Source organism: Bufo gargarizans, chromosome 9 (assembly GCF_014858855.1).
Source record: "Bufo gargarizans isolate SCDJY-AF-19 chromosome 9, ASM1485885v1, whole genome shotgun sequence".
NCBI classification, from domain to species: Eukaryota; Metazoa; Chordata; class Amphibia; order Anura; family Bufonidae; genus Bufo; species Bufo gargarizans.
Genome location: NC_058088.1, coordinates 177,598,940 through 177,613,011, shown reverse-complemented (window position 1 = coordinate 177,613,011; position 14,072 = coordinate 177,598,940). Strand labels below are relative to the sequence as shown.

Below are 14,072 nucleotides of genomic sequence, written 5' to 3'. Positions count from 1 at the left end.
TTTGCGAACCGCAAAACACTTGCAGAAGTGTGAATGGATCAGGGCCCATGCACACGAACGTATTTTCTTTCCGTGTCCGTTCTGTTTTGTTTTTTTGCGGAACCATTCATTTCAATGGGTCCGCAAAAAAAACGGAAGTTATTCCGTGGGAATTCCGTTTCCGTATGTTCCGAAAAAAAAAAAAAAAAGAATGTGTCCTATTATCGTCCGTATTACGGACAAGGATAGGACTGTTCTATTAGGGGTCGGCTGTTCCGTTCTGCAAAATACGGAATGCATTATCCGGGACATTATCTGTGTTTTTTGCGGACCGCAAAATACATATGGTCGTGTGCATGAGCCCTTATTCTGAGTTTTAATATTATGACTTCAAAATATTTTGGAAGTGACGAGACCCTAAGAAGGGACGAAGGCCGAGACCCTTGGATTTTTTTGCCACCTTCTTGTCTATGTGGTGTCCTCTAGTTGGAAAGGATAGAGGGACAGCTGTCCCGTATTGCTGGGCCTTGTTTGTTTTCCTTTGGCTGAAGCCAGTCTGGAGCGGGTTCAGCGTTTGCACCTGTTTTTTGGAATGGAATTACCAGCTCAAAGCAAGGCACGCAGCGAAGGGTTGTCTGCCTCTGCCCCGTGCGACTGATGGCGTGCCAAGCTGCTCATCTCAGAGAGTACAGGTCTTGTGGCGAACCACCAACAGGCAGTGCACTTCAAAACACAGCACGAAATCAGATACCCGTGTTATATGTCAGACGCCGGGGACGGGGCCAGCCTGCTCTCCCAATGTCACTGTGCGCCAGCCTGCCAGCGTCTGACTGTACCTGGGAAATCACCACGTCTTCTGCCAACCAAGATTTTCGCTCGTTATTCTAATGAGATCTGAGCTCGTTGCATTATTCAGTTACCTGAAAACTGTTTTTTTTTTTTCTGTTTTTCGATCATTTTTACGTCATAACCAAGAAGTTTTATTCAAAGTTTATATATATATATATTATTATTACTCTGGAGAAAGTCGCTAATAGTGCAATTCCCTAAAAGAGTAGCAAATGTATTGAATGTATAATATTAAAGGGAAGCCGTCACTAGATTTTTTTTGTATCCTGAGGAACTAGCATGGAATTTTAAGGGAACCATACCACTGTTAAAGGAAGGTGTCATCCGAAAATGACCTATATATACGTTTTATGTAAAACATTTTTAATTATTTTTCATGCTTTAAAAAAAAAAACTTCCTGTTCTGTAGAGATCATTCTCAGCAGTTATCTCATTATCATCACTGGAAGGATAACAAGGACAGGTGATAGATAGACAGACAGACAAACATGCAGACAGATAGGTAACATAGGATCCGCTATTCGCTATAGATTATGTCAGAGTTTACCTCTTCCCATCCCTGCACAATGTTACCTCTTCCCATCCCTGCACAATGTTACCTCTTCCCATCCCTGCACAATGTTACCTCTTCCCATCCCTGCACAATGTTACCTCTTCCCCTCCCTGCACAATGTTCCATCTTCCCCTCCCTGCACAATGTTACATCTTCCCCTCCCTGCACAATGTTACCTCTTCCCATCCCTGCACAATGTTACCTCTTCCCATCCCTGCACAATGTTACCTCTTCCCATCCCTGCACAATGTTACCTCTTCCCATCCCTGCACAATGTTACCTCTTCCCCTCCCTGCACAATGTTCCATCTTCCCCTCCCTGCACAATGTTACATCTTCCCCTCCCTGCACAATGTTACCTCTTCCCATCCCTGCACAATGTTACCTCTTCCCATCCCTGCACAATGTTACCTCTTTCCCTCCCTGCACAATGTTATCTCTTCCCATCTCTGCACAATGTTACCTCTTCCCCTCCCTGCACACTGTTACCTCTTCCCATCCCTGCACAATGTTACCTCTTCCCATCCCTGCACAATGTTATCTCTTCCCCTCCCTGCACAATGTTACCTCTTCCCCTCCCTGCACAATGTTACCTCTTCCCCTCCCTGCACAATGTTACCTCTTCCCATCCCTGCACAATGTTACCTCTTCCCATCCCTGCACAATGTTACCTCTTCCCATCCCTGCACAATGTTACCTCTTCCCATCCCTGCACAATGTTACCTCTTCCCATCCCTGCACAATGTTACCTCTTCCCATCCCTGTACAATGTTACCTCTTCCCATCCCTGCACAATGTTACCTCTTCCCATCCCTGCACAATGTTACCTCTTCCCATCCCTGCACAATGTTACCTCTTCCCATCCCTGCACAATGTTACCTCTTCCCATCCCTGCACAATGTTACCTCTTCCCATCCCTGCACAATGTTACCTCTTCCCATCCCTGCACAATGTTACCTCTTCCCATCCCTGCACAATGTTACCTCTTCCCATCCCTGCACAATGTTACCTCTTCCCATCCCTGCACAATGTTACCTCTTCCCATCCCTGCACAATGTTACCTCTTCCCATCCCTGCACAATGTTACCTCTTCCCATCCCCGCACAATGGGAACTATACAGGTCAGAGGGATCAGAAAGGTGAGTGTGAGCTCTTCTATTTTTTAAAAATGACTTGTAGCCCATGCAAAGCTATTTTCTACAACTGGAAGATCCCTTTAATTGTAAATAAAATAAAATATAGGCGATTCCCCTTAAAACTGCCTTTTTAGAATTATATATAAAAAGACAATGTAAAACAGCATCCATGTGTATGTAAATTACTGGGGAAGAGAGAACAGTGCGTGGCAGTGTGCAGATGAAGCCAAGGACAGATAGATAGATAGATAGATAGATAGATAGATAGATAGATAGATAGATAGATATGAGATAGATAGATATTAGATGAATAGACAAATTTATTTCACAAAATTTTTATTAGAAAATCATAGCATACATCATCTTCCACAATGTCAAATTACCGTACAGTACAGTATAATTTGCTCATCACATTGCAGGATAAAAGACACTGGATGTAAAGTTTTCATTTATATTAAAGAAAAAAACAAAAAACAAGGCCGTAAGAGAACGACCAACAAACAAACAATAATAAACACTGCGCCACATTTAAAATCAAGCAGTAAAATTGAGGTATGTATCTTCTACACTTGTAGATCTGGCAAAGATGGATAGTGTTTGGATATATAAGACGCCCATTTTCGCCACCTTGCACTGACACATGATAATCGGCAAAGCTGTTTTGCAATCAGTAGCTCCATGCCATAATTATAGTGGACTTTAGCAATGATTTCTGGTATGGTTGGGATGTCCCTACTCTTCCACCTTTTAGCTATTGCAACTCTCGTTGCTGTTAGTATATGAAAAGCAATAGTGAGGTCCGCTAACTCTAAACATTCCAGCTCAAAGGAGAGCAATGCTAGTTCCGGGGACATGGGGAGCGCCTTCCCTATTACAGCACCTATAAGTAACAATATTGTGGACCAGAAACGGTGGACAGCAGGGCAGGTCCACCAGATATGCATTAAGTTGCCAACTGCTGATAGGCATCGCCAGCAAACATTTGAGGTGGTTGGATATATAATGGATAGGCGATAAGGGGTACAATACCACCTATAAAGGAGTTTTCTTGAGGCCTCCAGGTGGTCGACACACTTTGAGGTTCTAGAGCTCAGGGAGAAAACAAAGGCCCAACGTGCTGGCACAAAAGATTTATTTAAATCTGTCTCCCATTTAATCTGGAACGGGAATTTTGATATAGCAACTGAGAGCTGCAACCCCCTATAGGCCTCAGAAATACCTCCCTTCCGTATTTTGGGGTTCTGGAAATATGCAGCATACATAGAGGAGTGTGTAGAGTGTGTAATGTTCTTGGATGCTAGGAGGTGGCGTAATTGAAGGTACTTATAAAAATCTGACCACTGGACTTGATACCGCTCTCTTAAGTCAGTGAATGATATAAGGGCCTCATTGGTTAAAATTCGGGACACTGAAAGGATTCCTTTAGATTCCCATTGTGAGAAATCAGTATCCGGCAAGCAGGCACTGAAAGCTGACAACGGAGCATCCAAAATCCTGAGTGGAAGGATTTTCGGGATAAGGGGACACTTGGTCCCTGAATAGACAAATTTAAGATAGATTGATGGATAGATAGATAGATAGATAGGTAATAGATAGATATAGACAGATATATATTAGATAGAGATAGATAGATAGATAGATAGATAGATAGATAGATAGATTAATATGAGATAGATAGATAGATAGATAGATAGATAGATAATGAGATAGATAGATATGAGATAGATAGATAGATAGATATGATAGAGATAGATAGACATAGATAGATAGATAGATAGATAGATAGATAGATAGATAGATAGATAGATAGTAGATAGATAGATAGATAGATAGATAGATAGATAGATATGATAGAGATAGATAGTAGATAGATAAATACATAGTTATGAGATAGATAGATAGTCAGTTAGGAACCATGAAGCAGTTCTCCCTTATACCACCAGGGGGCCCGTGACTCCATGAAGTCCCCCATAGTGTCAGCAGGGTGAGATTTGGAGTGTGGCGCCTCCTAATTAATAAGTATGTTCATTAACAGATTAAAATGCAAATATGTCTCATTACACATGGAAAAAAGCTGTGATGAGGGAATTGTGCCGGCAGAGAACAGCTGAGGACAATTTGTAGAGTTACCTGAAATTAATATTACAAGAGCTTTCTGCTAATATCCCCTCACTCTAATAACATCTCCTATCAGTGCAATCAGTAATTAGTATTATTACCGCCTGGTTATTATGAAGTAGGATGTCTTCCAGGCCCTACAAGATGAAAGCCGCGATCTTCACCACAGTGCAAACATCAGGCTTTATTAAAAGAATGAATAATTAATACAGTTTTCCAATGAAATCCATAAATCTACAACAATTTACCACTAATAAGTCAATCAAATCCTATACTGCTAAGTGCTCTACTCACTGAGGCCAGTTTCAGACAGTTGTATTACGGTAGTATTGGCGAGCCCATGTTACAGATGATTGTCCGCAGCTCTACTGACCTGATGTCACAACATCACAGGGACTTATGATGCTGTGAGTTCCTGAATCCGTGTTACCAGCCTGTAATATGATCTGGCCTAAGGGATGCATCTACCTGTAGGCACCATTTAGAGTTACAGCTTTTATTACAGCCCATTCTCATCCAGAGCTGCGTTCCCCTTCTGAGCTCTACTTTCCCTGCGTTCCCTACTAGTTCAGGGTCTTTATAGTGTATAGTGCTCCCCAGGCTTCTAGATACAGTGTGACCGTCTTTTGTTACGGGCAGTGGGTGTGAAACTGGTCTGACTTAAGGCTAGACCTAAGGGTGTTATCTTGGCCATCCCTTGGGTTTCACCCTTTAACCCATATACAGGGATCTGGACTTCGCTGCAGGGGAGCCACCAGACCATTACCTCTTGGAATAGGGAAGCACCGAGGAGTTAGGCAATACCTGTAGTCAGGAGACAGGCAGAGGTCAGGTCAGGCAGAGTATTTGCGAATCTGTGAAACTAGTCCGAGGTCAGAGGCAGCAATACAGGTCAGGTCAGGCAGCAGAGGGTCAGAATCGGAAAACAGGCAGAAATCGGTACATAGGCAGACAAACTGAACAACGCACCTTCACTAGGAACTAGAAAGCTAGATAACCTAAAACTCAGACTTACTTATATGGGGGAAGGTGCTTTAAATACCCACAGCCATAGGCTGGAACAGATCAGGGTGTGCATGCCTTTGGGCACCCATGCATGCCCTAAGCACAGAGGCGTATTGTCAGCAGGTGCAGGCCATGGCCTGCATGAAGAGGAAGCCACAGACCCCAGCAGAAGCCTCGGGAACCCTGCAGCAACAGAAGGGTGAGCCCCAGATTTTCAAACTCACTGTTTGCTGACATTCAATTTTTTAGGATAGAAATCTGTCCAACAGAGATTTTAAAGGGGTTTTCCAGGCTTTTAATATTAATGACCGATCCTATAGATATAGATAGTGACACCGAAAAACTGAGCATAAAAAAATCACCCAAAAATATGTTTAACACAAAAAAATGTATGCAAACAAGAGGTCATTTTCTGCATTCCTTTTAAGCTATTTTTCTGTATCTGTAAATACATTAGAATTCGCTTTTCCATTCTGTGTATATACTGTTTGCTATAGGTTTTTAGACAGGTCTAAAAGTCATCAAAAATATCTTTACAAGTTTTTTCTACAAATTAGGCCTACAATACACTGAGAATATAAAATAAATGTAAAATAAAAGAAGAAAAATCGAACCTAAATGTACATGAAGCTGATAGCAGGCGCCGTGTCACCACCACCATTACCTATGTGGGACTGATAGGTCTGCGGTTGTAGATTTTCGGAGTAGTTAGCACTCATTGCTTGTTAATGGGTGTGGAACATCTACGGGATATGGCTCAATAAAAAAATAAAAAAAAAGGTGGTTTTGGGTCTGTTTCTCAGAAAAGCAAATGCAGCTCTATCTGCCTAGCTGCCGCCTCTGGCGTCACTGCGGTAATTTCTACCCGGTTGCGGGTTGCGTCGAAGGAGGCCAATGTGCATTAATCGGCACACGGTACTTTCCTGGAGACGTCACTGCCCGCAATCTTGAAACAAACCAACGCAAAGGATTAATCACATTTACAGCGACAGGCGCTTTCGTAGCAAAATGAATATCACAACCGGATGTGTCCAACACTGGATTTTCATTTTCTAACTTAACGGTGCAATTTAAGGACATTTTTGGAAGAAAAAAACCACCAGTAAATATCTAAAAAAATAAAATAAAAATTATATACCGTATATACCGGTACACACAAATATAAAAAAAATCTATACACAAAAAAATATATATACAAAAATAAAAAATATATATATACAAAAAAAAAAAAAAAAAAAAATATATATATACAATCATCCCTAAAAAAATCTACTAGAAATATACAAATGCACAAACCATATAAGACTGCCAATGGGTCAGAAGACAATATTCCTATACCTCTCTTCTCTCTATATATAGATATATAGATAACATCATGATGGAATCCGATTTGCTTGATTTTTCACAATTATCTCTAGTTTTCAGCTTTTTGTTTTCTTGGAGGGGGAATGTTTTGGATATTGCTTTCCCTGGCCTGAGATTCTAATATCGATGACCCATCCTCGGGATAGGTCATCAACATCAGATCGGCGGCGGTCCAATATCTGGGACCCCCCGCCGATCAGCTGTTTGAGGAGGTCGCACTCCTCAGAGCTTACCAAGCACAGCGCCGTCCATTGCATAGTGGCTGTGTTTGGTATTGCATCTCAGGCCTATTGACTTGAATGGGACTGAGCTGCGCCTAGGTCATGTGACCGATGAACGCGACATCAGTAGCCTAGGAAGACACTGCTCACCGATTGACCGAGTTCCGGGAGTTGGACCCCTCCTGCTCAGATACTGACGACCCATCCTGAGAATAGGGCATCAGTTTAAAACACTCAAAACAAACCCTTTAACACTGAAGTTTTCCATAAGGATGAATTCGCACCCTGCAGATTTCACGGCAGAAATTTCTGCAACAGTCCCATTCATCTTAAAGGGGCGTGCAGAAATCCATGCAGAGGGATGGAACAAATTTTCGCTACCGAGTGTGAATATACCCTAACATCACCACGGCAAACACATTCTTAAAGGGGTTGCCGCCTTGCAACAACTTCCATAGGGGTACCAGCCGATTATGAGAATGGGGCCCGTGTTCCCCTGTATGAATGGAGCGGCGGACACGCATGTGCACTGCCAGTCCGTTCAACTCTATGGGGCTGTACTTGGCTATCTGCGGCAGTCCCATAGAGCTGAATGGAGCGTCCATTCATACTGGGAAACACGGCCCCCATTTTCATGACTGGTGGGGGCCCCAGCAGTGGGGCCGCTGCCGATAAGACACTCTGTAACAGGACAATCCTTTTAACTATTTTAATATGTACTATACTATAGAAGTACTACTGTAGTCATGTGCTAATACTTTATCAAACGCCAGGCCGGTCATACAGAGGTAGCAGATCCAAATTTGACATTAAACCGCATCATATGGGTCATACAGATGTAGCAGTGCTGAATTTGACATTAAACTACATCATATGGGTCATACAGATGTAGCAGTGCTGAATTTGACATTATACTACATCATATGGTTAATACAGAGGTAGCAGATCTGAATTTGACATTAAACTACATCATACCGGTCATACAGATGCAGCAGTGCTGAATTTGACATTACACTTCATCATATGGCTCATACAGATGTAGCAGAACTGAATTTGACATGAAACGGCATTATATGGGTCATACAGATGTAGCAGTGCTGAATTTGACATTAAACTACATCATACCGGTCATACAGATGCAGCAGTGCTGAATTTGACATTACACTTCATCATATGGCTAATACAGAGGTAGCAGATCCGAATTTGACATTAAACTGCATCATATGCGTCATACAGATGTAGCAGATCCGAATTTGACATCAAACTACATCATATGGGTCATACAGATGTAGCAGAACTGAATTTGACATGAAACGGCATTATATGGGTCATACAGATGTAGCAGTGCTGAATTTGACATGAAACTGCATCATATGGGTCATACAGATGTAGCAGTGCTGAATTTGACATCAAACTACATCATATCGGTCATACAGATGTAGCAGTGCTGAATTTGACATTACACTTCATGATATGGGTCATACAGATGTAGCAGTGCTGAATTTGACATTACACTTCATTATATGGGTCATACAGATGTAGCAGTGCTGAATTTGACATTACACTTCATGATATCGGTCATACAGATGTAGCAGATCTGAATTTGACATGAAACCGCATCATATGGGTACGATGACAAGTCTGCTCATGTTCTAGTATAATATCATGCAATAAGACAAACTTGGCTCTGCTACATAACATCGATTTGTAATGGATATAACTCATCCCCGATTCAAGTAATTTATGTCACAAGTAAAAAAAAAAAACACGTCACATGGACGGGGAGAGAAAGAGAGGGGCGACCAGGACCCCATCAGAAGGCGCAGCATTATCAGCTCCATAATGAATCGCCTCCCTAAAGATTAACCAGATTTGGCGAAGAAGAATAAAGGAGTCATCTGTCCGCGCGGCCGGGGGACTCCGAATGAAAAGAAAGAATCCAGCCTCCCACCAGATTATACCGATCAGCTGCAGGATAAAGGAGCTGGACCCCCAGTAGATTAAACCAAACCTGGACAAAAATGGGAGGCCGAGACCCCGATTGATTCGTCCGAAAGGGAATTGGGACTTCATTTCCATACCGCCTGCGCCCTCCTGAATATCGCCGCTCTATGTTTACTAGATTAAGGCCCATTAATAAGAAAGCCTCCATTAATCTTCTCCTGCGTTTCTTTGATTTGAGTCTAATTTATGGGCTGACAGATGTGTTTGTCTTTCTGTATGAAGTGGGGGTGGGGGGTTACCATGGAGGAGGCCCGGCATGTGAGGGGGGAGACCCCCGCATAAGCTATTACATCGGGGGGGTACTGGTATCATCGGCCTTCCTGAGATGGTAAAAGAGCTGAGAACGGAGCAAAAGGGACAAACTTTCCCTTTAGAAAATATCTATATATATATCTATCTCATATCTCTATCTATCTATATTCAATTCAATAAAGCTTTATTGGCACGTCCAAGTAAAACATTTAGCATTGCCATTTATCTATCTATCTGCGTGTCTGGTGAATAAAGCCGTTTTTCTACTTTTTTTACTATTTGGATGTGCTGTGGAATTTTTCTATTTTTATCTATCTATCTATCTACTATATATCTATCTTTTATCTATCTATCTATTTACTATCTATCTATCTATCTATCTATCTCATATCTATCTATCTATCTACTATATATCTATCTTTTATCTATCTCATATCTATCTATCTATCTACTATCTATCTATCTGTCTATCCATCTATCTATCTATCTATCTATCTATCTATCTATCTATCTATCTACTATATATCTATCTTTTATCTATCTCATATCTATCTATCTATCTACTATCTATCTATCTATCTGTCTATCTATCTGTCTATCCATCTATCTATCTATCTATCTATCTATCTATCTGTCTATCTATCTGTCTATCCATCTATCTATCTATCTATCTATCTATCTCATATCTATCTACTATCTATCTATCTGTCTATCCATCTATCTATCTATCTACTATATATCTATCTTTTATCTATCTCATATCTATCTATCTACTATCTATCTATCTGTCTATCTATCTGTCTATCCATCTATCTATCTATCTATCTATCTATCTATCTATATATCTACTATCTATCTATCTATCTATCTACTATCTATCTATCTCATATCTATCTATCTCATATCTATCTACTATCTATCTATCTATCTATCTATCTATCTCATATCTATCTATCTATCTATCTATCTATCTATCTATCTCATATCTATCTATCTAGCTATCTATCGAGCTCATATCTATCTATCTATCTGTTTACTATCTATCTATCTATCTATCTATCTCATATCTATCTATTATCTCTCTTCTATCTATCTATCTTCTATCTATCTGATCTATCTCATATCTATCTATCTCATATCTATCTATCTATCTACTATCTATCTATCTATCTATCTCATATCTATCTATCTCATATCTATCTATCTATCTACTATCTATCTATCTATCGATCTCAGATCTATCTATCTCATATCTATCTTCTATCTATCTATCTATCTATCTCATATCTATCTATCTATCTATCTATCTATCTCATATCTATCTATCTATCTGTTTACTATCTATCTATCTATCTATCTCATATCTATCTATCTCTCTTCTATCTATCTATCTATCTTCTATCTATATTTGTATCTATTTATTATTCTATTTATCTACATTTGTATCCAGTGGCGTAACAACAACTGACTGGGCCCCACAGAAAAGTTTTGAGCCCCCTCCCCCCCTCCCAGCAACTACTTCACAACCCCCAACTCACGTGCAACCCCCACTCCAGTCAAGATCACTCTCTCAGACAAGGCCCGGCAGCCGTTCTGTCCGTTTCCTACACGTATATACTGTATATAATATCATTGTATAATACTGTTGAGGGGGGCCCTGACAATAAAATCTTTTAGTATTCCTCCTGAGGGGGCCGCTACAGAAACGCCCCTGTTTATATCTATCTATCTATCTATAAAATTCCAAATGATGTGAGCGGCACAGCGGTTGAATAGTAGCGGTGTGCCAGCGGCTGCGGAAGCGATCCAACATCCAATAAAGTCAAAATAAAAAATTCCTTGTACTTCCAGAAAAGAAAATCAAAGATAGTGTTACTGGGACTTTGCTCAAGCAGTGAAAAGTCCCAGTAAGAGGACAGATTTACTGTTTAGGAGGTCCAAGGAATTTTTTATTTTTATTTATCTATCTATCATCTGTCTATTTTAATCCAAAACTAGTTTAAAATGATGAAAAAATGAAAATGTATTAGTTAAAAATAAAATAAAACATAAGCGGATATTTTACACATAACTCTCTCTGGGCACCAGTTATAGGAACAGTAAAATCAAAGCTATAGTAAAAATAAAATAATTAAAAATAAATAATAATTTAAGATAGAATATTAAAAATACTATGAGGAATATTCGTACTATCTATACTGTGTTTCTTGTAAAAATATTATAAACATTTTGAAGGTAGATTTAAACATATTTTATTATTATTATCATGTAAATATTTAGATAAAAACTCAGTCAGTCGGTATACATTCACACCCTCCCTCCTTATCCCTTACCTCTTTCTTCCTGGTGACGGTCAGATGATTTTGAAAAAAGTGCCCAAAACAGTCCCTACTTATACCGCAAGGAAACGCGGTGTCCTCCCCATCATTGGCTGTGCCTCTGACCTCACGGAAATTGGACATTTTAGCATTTTACATGAAAACCGACTTCACTGCAATTTTGAGAGTTTTTTTTTCTTTTTTCTTGATGTTCTTAAGAAATCTATAGTTCATGTTAAGAAAAGGTTACAAAAATATCAACGTAACCGCAAGGGAAGAGAATGATCACTTCGAGGCAGAGCCTACAATGGATGGGTCTATTCACATACTCTTAATTTTCTTTTTTTTTCTTAGATTATTTTGGGTTTTACACTTTTCAGAACCCATTATAGACTTGACCGTTAGCTTGATCCAGTCTTAGCCAAACACCAGGTCAACTTAAGACTCCATGTGTGTAGACCCCGGTCCGTAACGATTTCTGAAAATTGTTGAGTTAGAAATCAAGTCCATTAACCTGTCCCTGAAGATATCGATAGACTATTGTTATGGTGATTTATTAACTTTTATGTTCTTGGGCGAGGAGACAACTTCAAATTTTCATACAAAGCAAATGTGATCCAGAATGTGAACGACAATCTTGGCAAGATCCTTCTTAGAGCAAAAAATAGTTTTTGTCTCGGTGCCAGCCTGGGGGACCAGGGGGAGGTAGAACTTTGTGGCATGCTTTGCAAGTTAAATGAAGATGAGTGATAACTCATTAGACATCATTTATTCTCAATATCTCTTTAAACTTTCCAGGCTAGAACTTTAGACAGGCTTCAACAGCCAAGGAGCCCAAGCCTAGTCATTTATAAAAATCCAAAAGTTAGTACAAAGTGAGTACAAAGAGAGATGTATCTGGAATGTTCTCCACTCATTTATAGACAGTAAAGTCTAAAAATGAAGCGATGGTAATATAAAAGTATAGTAAGTCAATTTACAATCTTTTTGAGGGTCTCTTTGAGGGTGAACAGAACGGAACGATGTCTCATACTCTACGACCGGACTATGAAATGTATCATGTACTGGACAATATAAAGTCATGTGTGGTTCTACTTACTTATGTCCAGTTCGGTGGACCATACCACCGTCTCGATGCATGGACCACCATTGATATGCATTGCGTTGGTTCTTTCACCACCAAAATATCCTTGTTCTAGAAAACAAAGTGAGATATTATGGGAAGGATAGGAGTAAATATCCAACAGATATGATAAGATATTGCTAGTTCGGTTGGATATTCATTGTTTTCGGAATTAACTAGTTTTGGGCTCTTCTCCACCATAAATTTCGATGGATAGACACTAAAATTCTAGGCCCTTAGGCAATGAATAGGTTAAATACACAATGCTGATGGCTTCCGAGAGCAACTGTGTGCTGAGCTTTGAAAGGCTGACACAGCTGTCCCACAGGCCTGTTTCGGATGTCCCTCTAAGCCACCAACAAGAATGTTATTGAGGCAGCTCACTGACAGAAGAGGTCTCCTTTACAATAAACATTTCCTTAAATCCTGGCTTTGTCTTTTCCTTCCTGTGTCCTCACCTCTTTATTTAGAGCCATGCAATCCCATTCCGATTCTTGAATGTCCACCGTGCCTGGCTTCTTGGCCGGAGACTTCGCTCGTAGAGAGTGTGCTCCTCGAAGCGGACGGGGTGCTTCTTCTGGGCTTCATCTGGGCTCTTACAGACCTTCAGGTAAAGGCTCGGTCTTTTATCTCAAGAGTGCCCTTTCATCTTGAAGCCAAGAACTGACGTCATATCAAACCATTCTGCCCGACAGAGGGACACTGATTCTGCTTTATCCACACTGAGAACCTAGAATCGTAACTCTAGATTTGCCTTTTTTTCAGTGTTTTTGTTTAAAAAAAAAGGCTGATTCTGCGAAAAGTGATTTCTATCGACTGCATGTTAAAGTTAGAATGCAATCCCAGCTTATATGAATATTACAAAGATGTAAAAAAATGACATACATGTGTAATGGGGTTCTCCACTTTGGACAATACCTATCTGTCTGAAGGGTTCCTTGACTAGACGTTGGTTAAAAAATAATGTTCTCCATCAATCAGCTCTAATCTGGCACTAAGGGTTCAGTTTTCTGCAGCGCCACCACAGGGGAAATTAAGCATTACACAATGTCCAGTAAGATCAATGGGTTGTGTATGTAACAGAGGACAGGACAGGTCCTCCATAATAAGAGACACTCTTTGCAAGTGCTCTTCATCCTGGCCAGGAGAT

The 14,072-nt window shown here is 40.2% G+C and overlaps 1 protein-coding gene across 5 annotated transcripts in view; it reads right to left on the bottom strand.

Moving 5' to 3' along the window:
• Window positions 1–13,478, bottom strand: part of FOXP3 (forkhead box P3) — a 49,820-nt gene extending 36,342 nt beyond the window's left edge. For 4 of the 5 annotated variants that reach the window (XM_044268261.1, XM_044268263.1, XM_044268267.1 and 1 more), the window contains exons 1-2: window positions 13,381–13,478; window positions 12,899–12,994 (exon numbers count right to left, since the gene is read on the bottom strand). In XM_044268261.1, the coding sequence (XP_044124196.1) occupies window positions 12,899–12,939 (41 nt within the window). In that variant the 5' untranslated portion in view covers window positions 12,940–12,994; window positions 13,381–13,478. Of the gene's footprint in view, window positions 1–6,253; window positions 6,285–12,898; window positions 12,995–13,380 lie in introns of those variants that run through there. The other variant, XM_044268266.1, reaches the window with a different exon arrangement.
• Between the last annotated feature and the right edge of the window lie 594 nt (window positions 13,479–14,072).